An 18,994-nucleotide genomic window follows, 5' to 3' on the forward strand; every position below is an offset into this window, starting at 1 on the left:
TACAACAGACAAATATCTTTTTTCATGATCTTTCATGGCACCGAGTTTAGATAATAGGTCTTCAATTAAACAGCTTTATCTACTACCTTCTTTAAAAATGCATTAGACACTAGATACAAGACGTTGTTTTAAAAATCATAATTTAAATATGTTTTTATAGAAATAAAAATCGCAAATAATTGCTTGCGTTTCTTTGTATCAAATTCGCAGAATGATTTTTTTTCTTAGAACTATTAGGAGGGAATGCATTCAACTTACGTAAACTAAATTTATTGTTACGTTTATAAACACTGTTAAACAATTAGCGCATGCGCCAACCCAGTCTTTTATTAGATTTTACGCGTACGTAATTATAAATCTTAATAATTACGCTCATGTGCGTATGCTAAATTACTAATAAGGAGATATTGCCAAAATTATTTGATTGCGATATAGATGGTTTATATTTCTTTGCATAGTAATTCGTTTTGGATTTGTCACAATAATTTGTTTTACTTCCCTAAAAGATTTTAATTTGTATCTATATATCGAGTAATAGGGAGTTACTGGGCTGTTTAGCAGGAACTCCTTTCCCCTCCCCTTTTTACACTAAAAAATAGTTATGGTTGAAACAAAATTTGATATGGATGATTTAAATAATGAACAAGAACTTGGAAACAATCAGGTAAACTTTTTTGTTTAATTTTATAATGTATACATTGAATTTGATTTCTATTTCACTACGCTTTTCTTTGATTGTAAAACAGAAAAGTCATTTAAGCATCTAGTTTATTCCAGAATTTTTTTAGTTTTGGTTTTGACATCAATCATTTGTCACAGCAGTCTTGTTAATATATTTTTTTTTACATTTTTTCTGTCGAACATTTTATCTAAGAACCTCATTTTAAAAAAAAATTGGTATTCTGTGCCTAAACCAAAACACTTTTAGTTATTTTATATTTTTATTTATCTTTAGTATTTTAAAGATTTAAATAATTCTCTAATTATTATTGTTATTTTATCGAGCAGTGATACATTTTTAATAACTAAACATTTTGGTTTGGGCTAAAGGAGTTAATAAAGTTTAATGTTATTTTAACAAAAAAATGCTTCTAACTTTTAAGTTCATAATAAAACTCAAGTTTGTGCATAACATTTTTGTCTTAAATTTTTAAAATGCACTAAAAGCAATAGCTTTAGGTTTTTGATTAAAACAAAAATTATGATCTTGTATTTGTCATTCTTCACAGTGCTCAAAATAATGTTGTTTTCAGAATTCAAATTTTGTTGCTGTTTAACTTCATTAAGTAAGAATTTTAAACTTTCTAAATAAGGGGCTGTCTCCATTAATTACATCAACAAAATAAAGGGAGGGGGTTCAGAAATTTTTGACAAGGAGAAGGTCAAGAAAAGTTGACTTCAGCAATGTTACTTTTAAAAATAAATTTAGTTACTTCGTTAATAGTCATGCATACTTACTTAATTACTAGGCATGCCTACTGGCCAAGAAAAAAGATATCAAAACAAGACTATTACATGTCAGGTTCAGACGGCCTGCCACTTGCAATCAAAGTTGCTCATTTAGAGAGAGATCTTGGAGTTCTTATCTCAAATGATTTTAAATGTAATGCTCAAGTTTTAGCAGCTGGGGTGAACGCTAACTGCTCCTTAGAGAGGCTGAAGAAAACTTTTCGCAGCCCTAGTTTTTCAGTGTAGAAAGAAGTGTACACGTATGTTCGTCCTCACCTAGAGTACGCTATCCAAGAGTTGTCACCTTACCAACGGGCAGACACAGAAGCACTAGAAAAAGGTTCAAAACCATTTCTGAGATTAAGCATTGCACCGCCGAGCAGCGAAGAGTCATGTTAGGTCTTACAACATTTGAAGAAAGAAGAATAAGAGGTGATTTAATTATGATGTTCAAGTTCATGTGTGAATTTGATGAAATAAACATTCATGTATTATTCAATTGTCCATCGTTGTCAAAGTATATTATGTGTAGTCATAATCAAAGAGTACTCAATTGTATGCTAAGAGAGAAATTCTTCACGAACCGTGTTGTGTTACAGTGGAATACTTTGCTGCAAATAGTAATTGATGCAACTTTCATCAACATTTTCAAAAATCGACTAGAAAAGAGAATTTTTAAATGATAACTGGAAATAAACTCTCTCCACATATATTTCCAGTATTCTATTATGTTCTTAAAATATGATACTTGTGTTGCAGATGTGCAATAGTATCTGTAATATTAATTCTATATTTGTTTTTCTTGCACGCTTTGTAAATATCTTTACTCAATATATATACATTTGCAAATACCCCCGAGGGTATAATAAACATAAACGTTATATATAATGTAATAAATGACACACCCACAACGTTCCTTCTGTTGCAACACAACAATAGTTTATATATAATACAGTTATTTACACTAATTACAACACCCCTTGATCTCTAGATCACAAAGTCCGCATACTTATTCGGAATCCTCCGCACTCGCGTCGATCTTCGGAGATTCAGGTTATCCGCGATGGGTTCTTCCGATTCTCTGATAGACAAGTCAGCTACAATGGGAGCAGGACGGATGTCTGACATGTGTCTCGGCAATCCATTGATTTCTACCGAAACTCCTCGTCCTTCATCTGAGACTCTTCCTCTGTTCCATTCGCTCGTGCATTTTGAGTCAGGTGGTTTTACAAATACTTCTTGTCCTTGTGTATAGTTGTGGAGAACTTCCACGTTAGTTTTGGCAGAAAATGTGTGTGGTTTCCACTCGTAGGAAAATATAGCTTTGTAAGGGAGCGTTGTTTCCTCGCCATTCTTTCTGGGAGCTATGTTATACCAATATACCATTTTTAACGGGTCTTTGCCACTTCTGGCTGCCACGCGCTTGATTGTGCCATGATGACGTTCAACAATTCCATTTCCAGATGGTCTGTAAGTGCAACGAAACAGGATGGACACTCCCCATTCTGCGCATAATTCACCAACGAGTTTTGAGCGAAAAGTCTTGCTGTTGTCAAGTAGAACTTGCCATGGAGGTCCTCTTTCTCGGAATATTTCTTCTAATTAGAAGCACACTTTTGTTTCTTTCTCGTTCTGTAGCCTTCTCCAAATTGCAAACTTGCTCCTTTTTCCACAGTCAATAATAGACAAATAAATCTCTGATTTGTAGTGGGTTATGTCAATAGCCAAACGATGCCAGCTCTTTCCAACTTCAAGATTTCCTTCTTCCCATCTAATTGGCGCAGGATCCACCGATAAACATTTTTTGCATCCTTTCATGACTGATTCAACGTCTTTTCTGCAAACTTTCTCCTTCGGATATGTCTGTTTCATCAAATAAAGTGTTCGATTGACTCCAAAGTGATGAAGATTATGAAACAACTTCACATCAGGCGGTACAGTGTTTGCTGTCATTGCAGAATGGTTTAAATGCAGCCAGTTCTGTGGTACCCTCGTAAGAGCATCGGCTTTGTTTTCTACTGACTTTACCAGGAAAAGTTTTAATTTTATATTGCACTCCTTCATAAGGTCTTCAATTAACGACAACCGGCGACGGACAAGTGGTTCTCCAAGACCGTGTACTCGAACGGGTTTGTCACCGATAATTAAGGAGCTCAAACAACCGACAACAGTAGCCGAATCACACTTTATGTTAATACATTCGAATCCCCATTTTGTTGCTAGATTAATTCCTTTTATCACGGCTTCTAACTCTGCAAGATTAATGTGAGCCGTATCATCTTGTTTCCTCAGCCACGAACAGTCTTCTACTATTTCCCCAGCCACTTCCAAAACTATGCCAACAGCTAAACTGCTTGCATCGCACCACACTGTTTCTTCAGAAATGTTTTTGACGTTCCATGACTCATGAACGGGATCTTCCTTTGTAAGTCTTTTATTCAAACTGCTTACTAATTTAACAACTCGTTCGTTCACTAAAGAGTTCCATCCACAACTACTCGAAACTCTTTTTAGATAGCTGCACGAAGGGCGCAGACAATTTGCTATTGGAAAATGTCCGGTCAGCTGTCCGCACCAAGAAAAGATTTGCCGACGTGTCATTTTTCCTTCTGGAACTTTGGGTATGTTGTCACGTTTCCAACGGACTTGGTAGCACACAACCACCAACAAGTTTTTCTGGCAATATATGAAAAAATATGGCTTGAAAAAATATGGCTTAGAATCCAAGCCATATTTTTTCAAGAGTTCTTGAACTCTGCAACTTGAAACTATGTTATTATTGACAATGATATCATCAATAAATGAATCCGTCCCAGACTCGACAAATTTATCTAAGGATAATACCTTTTTTAAGATTTTAGTCATTATTCTGGGCGCCACATTTAAACCAAACCCAAACTTGTTAGACAGTAACACTGCCCTTCATATTCCACAACTTGATATTTCCATAATGCTTCGTCGACACGAATTTGCAGGTACGCTTTCTTCAAGTCAATTATCTCAAGATTTTCTCCCAACTTTCTCCAGTTGCGAAGTTTGGTACTGCAAACATCGCCATCTGCAGTATGACTGGATACAAATTGATTCAACTTCAACTTCAAATTCCAAATCGATGGTGGTATCATTTATAGAAAGATTAACAACAATCTGGTGTTTTATTTCAATTGAGTTTCCATTCATCATAACAACCTTTTCTTTTGCAAGTTTGATATTTTTTGCGTTTACAATTTCCCGACTTAAAATGGATTTGGAGCATCCAGTATCCAACAATGCTTTTATTTTTCTTCCATTAACATTTACGCAGAGAGTTAGCGGTTTTAAATTTTGTGGGAAGCCGCTCGCACAAAAACGGCTTCCCTTCCATGTTTTTTGAGTTCGTACACTTTTTATAGCAGTGCAGGGCCAGGTGATTGTCCATTCCACATACAAAGCACCTCTTCTTGTCAATTTCTTCGCTACAATTTCGACTGATATGTCCATCCTCGCCGCAATGGTAGCAAGTTATGGTCTTTTTTCCGCGTCCTTGAGGAACCTGCCTCGGACTGATGGCAACAGGATTCATGCAACTAACAAAACATGATTCTTTACGACGTAAAATTACCAAACTTCTTGATTTTTCAGCGATCTGGTACAGCGACATTGTTTTTTATACCCGAGGGTATAATAAACATTATAAACGTTATATACAATGTAATAAATGACACAAACACAACGTTCCTTCTGTCGCAACACAACAATAATTTATATATAATACAGTTATTTACACTAATTACAGTATCTTAAGGCTGTTAGTATCAGGGATGCGGAGTCCCAAAAGGACTCCGGCTTTATATCTCTACTTTTTCCAAGTCTTTAGTGTCCAGAAGCTCTAAACATGTTTGTTGACTTATGATCTGATATAAGAAAAAAATTCATGAGATTTAATGACTTGAAACTTATTGTTTTTAAGCCTGGAGTCCCAGAGTCCTTGTCGCCATTATACCTACAGACTCCGGGTTCAAAAAATGATTGTTCCTCTAACCTAAAAGTCTTAATTTTATTTCTATCAATAGTCCATAACTTTATTTATATTTTTAGAGCTCCTGAATACCAAAAACTAGGATGAAGTAATCTTTTTGTAACTTTCAAATCTGGAGTCCTATTTGGGACTCCGCATCTCTGGTTAGTATAGAGTTGCCTGATGCAGCACATCTTTGTTGGTAATTTAAACATAGAGAATATTCATGATTTTTCAAAAGTCTATAAATTTATTACAGATTTTTGTAAATATTTAAATTATTGACCAATATGATAAACTAACTAAATTCAAAAAAAAAAAGAAAAATAGGCAGCCTTTGTTGTTTTGTGTTACATACTCACCCAACCTTTAGTATTTAATGATATTTTCTATATTCTACTTTTTTAAAACCGTGTTGTGCTTTAAAAATACCTGACACATACAGAACTAAATGAGCACAGGCAAAATGTTTACTCATAACACTATTATTTTTTCAAAGTTTGTGTTTGTTGGCCTGATGTAAAAACAAATAAAAATTTATGTAAGTGCATAATCTACATTATTAAAATGTTTATACCAGAATCGGCAACCTGCTGCTTGTAAGCAGGTTGTCGACCCTGGTATAAACAATTGATGTTAAAATTTCAATGTTATAATGTGACTCTCCAGCTCCATACACAAATACTATTATAATATTGAGGAAAAAAAATTACTAGCTTTTTAAAAACTAGAAAGTTTTTATAAATTATAAACTTTAAGTCTTTCGTCCTAAAAGATTGTTAACCCCTTTTTTTATACAAATTATCAAATGCATTATTTTGTTATGCTAGACTCTATTAGAATTAGTTTGCTTTCAATGTGGAATTGGATTAGGTCTAAAGTTAAAGTAAGGAGGATTGGTACATTCATGTTTTGTGACATGTTTTGTACATATAAATATGATAAAAATATTATTATAAATATTTAACATTATCTAGGAGTAGGTCTGTTGACGGGCACATTGGTTACTACCGTTATCCCAAATTACCTAAATGCTAACGTTATCCACGTATAAACAATATATATATATTTATATATTTTATATATTTATATATATATAATATATAAATATATATATATTTATATATTATATATATTTATATATCATAACTTTCAGATTAATTATATATATTTTTTAAGTTTGCAATTATTAATCGTAACATAACAACATAAAAATATAAACTTGTTTTGTTAAAAAAGATCTTGAAAATCTTATCAAAAATTTCAAAAGTTACGGTTTCTTTATCATAGTATGAATTTTGGAAAACATCACGAATACTGTCCTTTATCAAAGTTTTAATGTTTCTCTTTGTTCTTTTAAGTTCCATAACTGGAATGATTTTTTTTATTATTGACATAATATCCACTTGCAGTTCTTCAATAAGTTGAGTGAATTTAATTTTTTTACCTTCTATCATGCACTGAAAGAAGTTTAAACCAATAGTGTTGCATGTAGTAATCACTTTACTCCTATTCACTTTTCGTTCAAAGCAAGCCTTAGTAATTTTAAATGGGTTTATATATTTTTTAAATGTTTATAAGTTAAAAGTTGAATTAAGTTTTTTTTTCTAAGCATTTTACTTTTAAACACTTTTTCTTGAAGTTGTAAACTACTACTACAATCACAATTTTAAAATGTTTAGTTTTTTTTTCTTTTTTTTTTTAAATTTTACATAAGAAAGGGGAGGGGGTAATTAATTGTTGATAGAATTTTAAAAGGGGTCTCTGAAAGTTTGACACGTTGTTGACAAGAGGGAGGGGGAGGTAAAAATTGCTAAAAAATTGTTGACATAATTAATGGGCAGCCCCTAAAGCATTTTTTTTTTTAAATAAAAATTAAATTAATGACTGTGTTAAAAATATAAATGTTCCCAAATGACAATAAAAAAAAATTAAGCAGTTCTATTATAGTTTGCTACATCTTTTTGTGTAACAAACTATAATAGAACTGTAATGTAACTAAAACTATGTTTCTAATTGAATAAATTTTTAAGAACAGCCTTTTATAAAGAAAATTCAAAATATGCATATTTTATTTAATTTTGAAAAAAGAAAAAATTTAATGTATTACTTAAAATATAAACAACTTCATAATTAAAAAAATTTTGATCTTTAATAATATCTTTGTAAATCTTGGCTTAAAGATCACAGAACAAACTTCTTCTAGGCATGCTTAAACATCTTTGCTTTTTAATTTCCCAGATTTAACTATTGCCATAGACAAACCCAGACATGTTTTGGTACTGCTGGTTTGATAGTGATCTAATTTTGGCACCAGAAATTGTTTATTGCTTTTTTCTTAACTAAAGTATTATAGAAATAAAAAATATAGATGTTTTTGTTTTAAATGTAGTACTTAATGCTTAAAGACTTTCTGTTTATTTTGGCTAGATCATTATTTATTCAGGAAAATATGGTTGATTAAAAAGTGATTGTGGATCACAATATATTCAAAATTAATTTTTATATAGTAATTGTATGATTTATTTGGTTACTGATGATTTTTCAGAGAAACAATATATTGATGTTAACTTACTTCAAAAAAAAAAAATTTTTTTTTAATTTGTGCGAAACTTTTTCATACTTAAAGTTTATATTAAGAAGTATAAATGCCTTCATTTTTTTTGTTTTGAATTAAAAATTAATTACTTAAAATTTATTTGAATGTAAAAAGCTTAATAACAGTATAGTAATTGCGCTGAAATAAATTTATTAACTTTGAACCATGCCTGTGTCAAGTCTGTGGGCTAGTTGCTAAAATTAAATGCCTATGGTTTGGAATCGTTGATTTATTTGTAGATACTATATTTAGTTTAAAGAAGGGAGAAAAAATAAAATTAAAAAATATATTTCATAAATTTAATACTAATACAAATTGCTTATGTTTGAAAAAGGAAAAAGCAAGTCAACCAGTTATAATTCAATCACTAAGAATTAGTTATTAAACATTTGGACTTTTTAAAATGTCAGCATCTTATTTGAGTATATTAATTATAAAAAAGGTTTTTGAGTCCTAAAAAAAGTTAGGTTTTATTTTGATAAAATTTATTTAAAATTATTGAAGTAATAATAATACTAATAATGGTTTAAAAAAGTTAATATAATTTTTTAAATATTTTTATGAAATTAGAAATGTTTCAACTTTTTGTAATAAAGACTCTCCTACATCGTTTGTAAGTTGGCATGTTTTTGTCTACTATATTACCTTATCATCAGCGTAAGCAAGAAATACTTCCATATCTTGTTTTGACACCCTTTCTTTTTGACTGTTGCTTCAAAAGAGTTTAATGACTTCATGTTTTTTATTTCCTCTTTAAGGGTAGAATTCCATAGTTGCGATCCTCGTGAGAAGTCAGTTTTTTTAAGTAAAGTCTTCTAAGTTTTAAAGTTGTGAAAAAAGTACTTTGTTGGGCATTTGTGATCAATAGCAAAAAATTGATTTTCAAAGTATTTTGGTAGCAAGTTTTGGTAGCAATATTTTATGGACACTCTGTACATATGTTAGGAACCAATATTTTATGGACACTCTGCAATATTTTATGGACACTCTGTACATATGTTAGGAACCAATATTTTATGGACACTCTGCAATATTTTATGGACACTCTGTACATATGTTAGGAACCAGGGGTATGTGATCACATCTAATATTATGTGATTATGCCTTCATAAGGCACTATTAAAACCATATATTTACATCCATATATAGATCAATAACCAATATACATCAATTTTAAATTCAAATTTTTGAAACTGGTTAGAAAGAAACATTAACAAAGTTCCAGTCAGAGACAAATGTAAATCAAAAGCTATTTAAATATGCGTACCTTAATTGTATTCACTTGTTAATCTTGTGAATATTTTGTAAGGCAGCATGAACAAAAACAAGCCTGAGCCTCTTTATTGCCAACAAAAACATGTATTATGTTTAGTTAGTTATAGTGGTCAACAATTTTATACAAGCCTCTCTTAAGGATAATGAATGTGTTGAATGTATGTCAATTTTGTTTATTTAGGAATTTTTTTTTTTCTTCTTCATTAATTTCACCTCCCTAAGGCTCTAGAGTGCTTTTAGATGACAAATTTTTTTCTGCGAATTATTGTTCTTCAATCTATTAAAATGTTAAAATAGTTTATATTGTAGTTTGTTTATATATTATAGTAATAAATTTTAGACATTGATTTGTAATAAAAGAACAAAAAAAAATAAAAAATTGTGCATATCTTTTACTTTTTATATTTCATCGGTTCATATTTCAGGATTTTTAAGTTAGTTTTTATTAATTTCATTAAATCTATTTTTATTCAGAATTTTATTCAAAATTGTATAGCAAATATAAGTAAGTTTTTTTTTAAAAGAAATTTAAAAAGTACTACTGTGATCAAAAAGTAAGGTGAATTTTTAATTTAAACTTCCGGCCTTATTCGAATCGTCCAATCTTTTTTATTTTTAAGTTGGTAGGAATGTCATTAACATTTGCGCCAAATTACATGTCAAACTCATAATTATTTTTTTTTGTTTACGCTTTTTTCTGAAGTACCAAAAGTGCATTCGGGGATTTTCACGATGTCTAATTTTGTTGAGCAAAGAAGTGCTATTAAATTTTGTTTGCGGAATGATATTTCTGCTGCTGAAACGTATCGAATGTTGCAAAAGGCCTTCGATTGCAAGCGATTTTGAAGGATCAATTGGGCCACAGAAGACTCAAATCACGTTTGGTGCCGAAATTTCTCAATTTCTTTGAAAAAGAGCGTCGCGTTAAAACGTGTGAAGCAATGCTTTCTGACTATCAAGACGTCTACAAACAAATTATTACTGGCGATGAGACTTGGGTCTACGCATACGACCCTGAAACAACCGACCAATCGAGTGAAAACTGTGAAAAAGGCGAGCCGAGACCGAAGCAACCACGTCAAAGTCGCTCAAAAATCAAGGTCATGTTGACTGTTTTCTTTGATTATTGTGGTGTCGTGCACTACGAATTCCTTCCAACTGGCCAAACTGTCAACAAGGAATATTATTTAGGCGTTATGCGACGTTTGCGTGAAGCTATTCGCAAAAAGAGACCGGAATTATGGGCCAATAATTCTTGCATTTTGCACCACCTTCGCACACAGCACTGGTTCTTCGTGAGTTTTTCGCCAAAAACTACCCATATTGCTCCACATCCACCGTATTCGCCCGACTTAGCACCGTGTGACTTCTGGCTGTTCCCAAAGCTCAAGAGACCACTCCGGGGAAATCGTTTTGAGTCCATTGAAGAGATCCAACGTGAATCGGCACGCGCATTGAAGGCTATCCCTACCGAGGACTTTTCGGCATGCTTCAAAGACTGGAAAAAACGTTGGCAAAAGTGCATTGGGGCCGGGGGGGATTATTTTGAGGGGGACGATACAGATTTGGAAGAATAAATAAAGATTTTTCATTTTATAAAAAAATTCACCTTACTTTTTGATCACAGTAGTATCATTAAGTATCATTTAAAAAGTAGTATCGTTAAGTATCATTTAAAATTATAGCTATTTACTAATGTTACTTTAAGTTAGAATAAAATATAATTTGTAATAAAAAAAATATCTGGTGCTGGTAAAAAAGAGAATGCAATTTGGACATGGTTTAAAGAAATACCTGCAAAGTTTGGAAAAAGGGTAATAATTTAAGGTGGTGGTGTGCAAAGGTTTGGTGTCTTAAATGAAAACACCACATAATATGTTGGTAAATAAAGCATTGAAAAAATATATATGTTGAGGGCATTCACTTTTGTCACAACAATATTTTGCAGAAAATATGAGGCAAACAATTGAAGGAGCACAAATCTATCCTGAATCTAGTCAATCTACTGTAGAAGCAAGTTTTTTTGTGTTCATATAAGAAGGCACTTGCAAAAAAAAGCAGTGTTATTTTATTATTGCTTAATTTATTATTGAAACTATTTACATTTTGACTGTCATATTTTATCTAAGATCATTAGATTATTTTAAATATTTTACCTTCTCACAGTAAAGGTTTTATTATTAAATATCAGTGAAGATAACTATGTGTGGATGCTTCAGTCTATGTGAAGTACATTTATTAAAGCCAAAAATTCAGAGGTTGGCCCTCCTTATTTATTCTGCTCACTTCAATTTTATGCTGAGTTTAATCCAGACACTTTGTCATAAAATGTAAAAAAAAATTATTAATAAAGTTTTTTTTTACTGGTTGAACACAATGAAATTTTTGTTTCATTGTAATGGTAATAAGTATTGGTTATCATTATCGGATTAAAATTAGTAAACAAATATTAAACCAAAAGAAATTTTCTTGGACAACCTTCATTGTCACAAGTTGACATTTTAAAATTGACCACTGTTTCTCAATTCTCAGTTAGATTTGTTTTGTGGCAATATAAATAGACTTAATCTATTGAAGTTAAATATAAATCTATTATTCATGTCATAAAGACAAATCCATGTCAGTCACAAAGAGATCTTGCATAAAAGTTTATATAAAATAGCTATATAAACTTTTAAACTGAGAAAACTTGTGCATAATTGAAGACAGTAAAACCTATTGCAAAAATTACTTTTCACAATTGCTAGGTTGCCAATATTTTTACGAGTCAAAAGGTAGATATGCCAAGAAATTCAAGTATATTCAAACTGAGAAACTTGCTCCCAAGTTCCAGGCAAGCTATATGCTGTTGTGATTTGAAAAGTAAACCATATATTACTCAAAAAACTTCAAAAGCGGGTTTGTATAAAAGACTGCTTAGTGAAATGCCTTTTGCCATTTATTAAAATGATAAAATCTTATTGAAACACAAGAAATTAGCATCAAATATAAAAGATTTTAAGAAAAATTGGTAGCAGCTTTAAAAAAAGTAACTCAAAAGTAAGATTCAGCTGATGATATCAAGTACTCACAAAATATTCAGTTTGTATCTAAGCGTCCAATAAAATTTGTAAAAAATTGTTGAAATAATCAATTCAATTAATTTCATTATTTTAAAAAAATTACAAAAATCTGCTAAACAATTTTTAAATAATTAACAATTAAAGGGTGCTGAATTTTATAGTGTTCTGAATTTCATTTTGTTCTGAATTTCATTTTGTTTGGATAAGCAATAAATAATGCTTATCAAAACTTTCATTTTGAGGCATGTACTGAAGCCCCCACAGATGCCTATATCAGTATCACCTCGTCATTGGTATTTCATGTGCAGCTAAATTCTCACATTTAAAACAGATTTTACTAAAAAAGAGTTTAGAGAAAATTTAATCAATTGTTTGAATAGCAGATCAAACAGTTGATATAAACTTATCTGAAATTGTTGAAGTTTTTCGATGATTTTTTACTGAACTTTTTATTGAACCATTGAACCAAAATAATATTAATCAGGTATTTAACTATATTGCTATATTTCAGGATGTTCAATTATCAAAAGAGATATATTCAAAACATCCACTTCAGAATACGTGGGCTTTATGGTTTTATAAAAATGAAAAAAGTAAGTCTTGGGAAGCAAACCAGCGTGTTGTCACAACATTTGAAACAGTGGAAGACTTTTGGGCAATATATAATCATATTCAACTAGCTAGCAAATTAACTCTTGGTTGTGATTATGCTCTTTTTAAGGTATGTGTCATATTTAAAAGTTTTCGTATGAAGCTTATATTTTTCATATTTTTCAAATTGTTTTCCTTTCCATAATATATAAATTAAGTTTTTAATTAATCTTTTCGTAGTTCTGTACATATCTATTTTTGTTACTTCTACCCCTTTTAGCTTCTCTAACCTCAAATGTTTCTGTTCAAATCTTTTTGTAGTTCTGTACATATCTATGCAATAAATAATCTGTATAGTTGAATGCATATCTATGTAAAAGTATTATACCAGAGGTGTACACTTGATTTTTAGATGTTTAAGTTTTAATTAGAGGCATTGTGCAAACTCTAAACTTTGTATGTTAAAACTTATGTCAAATGAGAATGTTTTGCAAAAAGTTGCTAATTTTTTGCAATTTTTTCGCACTTGGAAACAAAAAAAACCCTTATTTTTGGGCGCACCTAGCCCTTATTGTAAGAACATTGCCTTTTTAAAATATTTTCTTAACTATTTTAAATTTATTATCTTTACTATCTAAATTTATATTCATCAACAAATGCTATGCTTTAATCTCTTGGTGTTTAATTTTATGACCCAGCAAAGTTAACAACCCCCTCAAGTTGAGGGGGGTTATAACTTTGTATGTTCATATTTTTTCAAAAAATAAAAGATTATTGCATAAAATTTGAATTTTGTTGATGAATATAAATTTAGATAAAAATAGTAGAGAAAATATTTTATAAACTTGTTTCTTTCAGATTATGGGCTGGTTGGGCCCAAAGATAAGGTTTTTTTGTTTCCAAGCTCTGATCATCGCAATTCTTTGCTAAACATTCTCATTTGACGTAAGCATAAACATACAAGTTTGGAGTTTGCACAATACCTGTAAGTGTCAAAACTCAAACTTCTAAATAACCATTGTACACTTCTGTGTACATATATTTATATATGTTTTTTTGTGATATCAGTATATCATTCTTAATTAATTTTTTATTTTTATTTTATAGGAGGGTATTAAACCAATGTGGGAGGATGCAAGAAACAGAATGGGCGGAAGGTGGCTTGTTAGTTTAAATAGAAATCAACGAACAACTGATCTTGATAGACTATGGTTAGAAACAGTAAGTAGTTTTTTTATTTTCAAATAATATATTATTTTTTTATTATTAAATTGGCTCAGCAAACTGAACTTATGCAAACATTCAATCGAACTTAATATATTTTTATACAAATTCGTCAACTTCTCTGTTTTATTGTAGGCCTAAAAGTCAGCATAATATAGGCCGCAATCTACAAACTTGATAATTTATTCAAGCGAGTTTTATTCGTAAGAGTTTCAGTACATGACATCATTGATTTTGTTTGCATAAGTGATCAATTATGTAAACAAGGCCTACAATAAAACAGAGAAGGCAAGCTTTGACTAAAATAAAAAAGTTAGTTTTTCTTTATATTCACTTATTCTTTTGTTTTAATTTAAAAAATTTAGCCCAAACATTTTTTTATTATTCTCTTTATATAAACACAACATGTCTCAGAGGTTTGGGATCCCTTTAAGTTCGATTTGTATTGAATAGAGTGAATCTTTTTACTGTTACTCTACAAAGTTTTTTTTTTTTTTTTTTTATAGTAAAAATGATTTTCATCAAAGTTTTCAGTAAAAATTTATTTTTTAGTAAAAATGATTTTTAAATAATGAATAAATAAATAATAATTAATTTTCTGAACTTGTTCTTATAGTTATAAATTATATATATTTAAAGATATTTTGTAAAAAAAATTGGAATGAATTTGATTATTTTTTAAATCACAAAGTATTATATTTATATTCAAGCTGTTATGCTTAATTGGAGAAGCTTTTGGTGATGATTCTGATCAAGTTTGTGGAGCAGTTGTTAATATTAGAATTAAAGGTGATAAACTGGCTATGTGGACTTCTCTAGCTGAAAATGTAGATTCTGTACTAAAAATAGGGTAATTTTCTTTTATTATAAGATATTAAGGGTGCAAGGAGAAAACAGTTATATCATAGTTTCTCTTTTTTAGAAAACAAAGAAAACAAGTTTAAACTTAACATCTTTAAAAAAAGTTTCATATTAATGATTTTTCATACCTATTTGAGCAGAAGCATAAGATAGATAAAAATATTGAGAAATGTGAAGTTTTTTTCTTACACCCTTCGTACTGATTAGTATATCTTATATTGCAGGCCTAATGAAACATAAATGATAATGCTGAAAGTACTGATTAGTATTGGTTTATTATATTAATTTATTACAATAGTATTAGACTTGTGTTATATAATACTTAATTTTTAATTTATCTTCTAAAACTTCTTAATTTATCTTTTTTTTATTATCACCAAAAGTCTATTGTGCAAATTATTTTTTTCCATAAACAAGATAGAGCTCAGAATGCTGGTTTGCAACATTCAAAACATAAGAATGATGACATGGAAAAAATAGATTTAATAATAGCTAAATTGATAAATGCATAATAATCTTTTTGTAATAATATGTCACTATTTCTATTTGAACACACTAAATCAGCTGCATATTTAAACTTTCTTCGCCACAAGCATATGTAAATTTGTCAAACTTTCTGTTGTTTTTAATTAAAGCTGTTTCAGCCTTCTGTGAATACTTTTTTTTAAATAATATACAAACAAAAAGTTTAAAAATCTGTTTCAAACACAAAGCTATTTTATTATTCTGTGTTTGGTATTCAACCTCAGGTTTAAACTTGTAGAAATGTTTAATTTCTACAAGTTTAATTTCTTTAAGTTATTTAAGTTTTAATTTAATTTACAATACACCTCTGTTGGTATAAACAAAGAATTTAGTAATTTTAAAACATAGAGTAGAAAATAGTAAAATTAGACTTATTTTTTAATATAGCTTAACAATGTCTATTTTTTATACCTTTATGAAAATAGAAACAACCTGTTTGTACTCTTTTTAATATACAGACCTCTGAATATTATGAGATGCAAAGAATATATAATAAAATTTTTTGAGACAAATTTTCAATAACTTTCAAGTTGTGTGATTCTCACAAATATTACTTGAAAAAGATGTGGTTAAAAGCATCAAACAGGTGTTGTATATAAAAGTATTGTTGTTATACTGACTGTTGTTGATGTTGACTGATGTTGCATGTAAAATTATCAATCCGGTATTGTAAGTGAAATTCTCATATAGGTGTTGCAGGCCAAAGTATCAATTAGTTGTTGTTGCTAAAAAGTATCAATTAGTTGTTGTGGATGAAAAGTATCAATTAGTTGTTGTCGTTGAAAAGTATCAATAAGTTGTTGTTGTTGAGAAGTATCAATAAGTTGTTGTTGTTGAGAAGTATCAATTAGTTGTTGTCGATGAAAAGTATCAATTAGTTGTTGTCGATGAAAAGTATCAATTAGTTGTTGTCGTTGAAAAGTATCAATAAGTTGTTGTTGTTGAAAAGTATCAATAAGTTGTTGTTGTTGAGAAGTATCAATTAGTTGTTGTTGATGAAAAGTATCAATTAGTAGTGGTATGCACAAGAGTAGCCTATATTTAATTACTCTGTTATATATTAAACTAAACTAATTTATACCTATCTTATAAATTATTTGTTTAATCTTATCAAGTATAATTTTATTTTGTAATTCAGGCGCTGCTATAAAGAAAGATTGACCCTATCTCAAAAATATCTTATTACTTATGAGGTTTGTTTCTATTTTGTACTTATTTTTAATCTTTAAATTTAATAAACAATATATAACTAGTAAACAAAATCTGCGTGTTTGTTGTGTTTGTGTGTATATATATATATATATATATATATATATATATATATATATATATATATATATATATATATATATATATATATACATACATATATATATATATATATATACATATATATATATATATATATATATATATATATATATATATATATATATATATATATATATATATATATATATATATATATATATATATTGTCCTCCAAAACACAAGCAACCATGCTTTTTTTCTACTTTGAATACTAATTACAGCAATTTTATTTTTTTAATTACGCTTTGAATACAAAATATGCTTAATATTACATATAAGAAAAAAGATTTGTACATAATAAGACTACTTGAAAATGAATAAACTTGTTTTTTTTTTGTTTTTGTTTTTATTGGTATTTTATCGCAAAAACGTGGTACTTCAAAACATTAGCAACTTTTTATAATTACTCACAAAAACTCAAGGATAATTAGCAGCACAAATGTGGAAATAATGCCCAAGGGAATTGATAGTACTTAACCAATGAGAATCAACTAATTGTTAATTTTTGTCCAGAGATGAATATGGAGTGTTGCAATTATTACAATATTAATTTAAGATCGCATATATATGCTGTTTTGGATTATAATGGCAGGAAACAAGTATAATTTAGCTTTTCGAGAACGTATTGTAAAAGATTACATGAAAGGAGTCAAACAAAAGGAAATCGCAACGAAATACTCCATTAACAAGTCAATTGTATGTCGAATAATCAAGCGATTTAATCAAGGTAGTCCTTTAGAAACAGAACATAAGGGCGGAAGACCACTCAAAACATGTTGTTTCACCAATCGAAAAATTATTTATCATGTTAAAAAAAAGCGCTAATGATACTATTGATACTTAACAGCGCTAATGATACTATTAAAAAACTGAAACTCTCCGTGTCTCAAAATACAGTTTGTAGATGGTTACAAATTTCAGGACTTTTGAGCTTTAGAGCAACAAAAAAACCTTTCCTTTCTCAGAAGAATAGAAAAGCTAGAATTGAGTTTGCAAATTCTCATAGAGACTGGACTATAAATGATTGGAATAGAGTACTCTGGAGCGATGAATCAAAGTACAATTTGAAAGGTCCTGATGGAAATTTACGCAGACCTAAAGGTAAATGCTTAGATCCTAAATACACAAGAGGAATATCAAGGATGGTGGTGGAAAAAGTGCAATGGTTTGGGGTTGTTTTTCTGGTTTTAGTGGAGTTGGATCTATTTAACAAATAAATGGCATTATGGATCAGTATGTTTATTGTGATATTCTCAAGGAAAAAGTGGTTCCTCATACTGATAATAATATGCCTCTTTTTTTGACATTTCAACAAGACAACGACCCCAAAAACACCTCTAAACTCGCTGAAGAATGGTTTAAAACAAATCAAATTAAAGTAATCAAATGACCAGCTCAATTACCTGATCTCAACCCAATTGAAAACTTATGGTACCAAATTGAACTCTCCCTAAAACACAAAGGACCCTTCAAAAACGCTGATGAGCTATATAAAGCTATTGAAACCACGTGGAATGAGATTACACAAGAAAAAATTAATAAACTCGTAGAGTCTATGCCGAGAAGATGTTCCTTGATCCTAAAAAGTAAAGGATATGCCATTAACTATTGATATTACCATTTTTTAGGGTAGTTTTAAAAAAGTTGCTAATGTTTTGGAGGACCGCGTTTTTGCGTTAAAATATCAATACAAACAAAAATTAACGTTTATTTTTTTCGAGTAGTCTTATGTTAAAATCTTTTTTCTTATATGTGTAACATTAACCATTTTTTTCATTTAAAGCGTAATTAAAAAAACAAAATTGCTGTAATAAGTAATCAAAGTAAAAAAAAAAAATTATTTTATTTGGTTGCAAATGTTTTGGAGGATAGTGTGTGTGTGTGAGTATATATGTATATATATGTGTGTATATATGTATATATATATATATATATATATATATATATATATATATATTTTATGTGTGTGTGTGTGTTTTAAATAATGTATAAACATAAAATATAGTAACAAAATGATTGTTAATAAGTACGAAAATATTTATTCACTATTTTTTCTTTTACTATATTTTATGCTTATAACATGTTACAACTACAAATCCG

At 29.4% G+C, this 18,994-nt stretch overlaps 1 protein-coding gene across 1 annotated transcript in view; it reads left to right on the forward strand.

The window, feature by feature from the left end:
• The first annotated feature begins 352 nt into the window (after positions 1–352).
• LOC100214157 (eukaryotic translation initiation factor 4E-1A) overlaps positions 353–18,994 on the forward strand; it is a 22,796-nt gene continuing 4,154 nt past the window's right edge. The window contains exons 1-5 of the mRNA XM_065798002.1: positions 353–664; positions 12,894–13,103; positions 14,081–14,194; positions 14,908–15,047; positions 16,722–16,776. Of these exons, the coding sequence (XP_065654074.1) occupies positions 602–664; positions 12,894–13,103; positions 14,081–14,194; positions 14,908–15,047; positions 16,722–16,776 (582 nt within the window). The 5' untranslated portion in view covers positions 353–601. The remainder of the gene's footprint in view (positions 665–12,893; positions 13,104–14,080; positions 14,195–14,907; positions 15,048–16,721; positions 16,777–18,994) is intronic.

This window comes from Hydra vulgaris, chromosome 05, assembly GCF_038396675.1.
Source record: "Hydra vulgaris chromosome 05, alternate assembly HydraT2T_AEP".
In the NCBI taxonomy this organism is placed as follows: Eukaryota; Metazoa; Cnidaria; class Hydrozoa; order Anthoathecata; family Hydridae; genus Hydra; species Hydra vulgaris.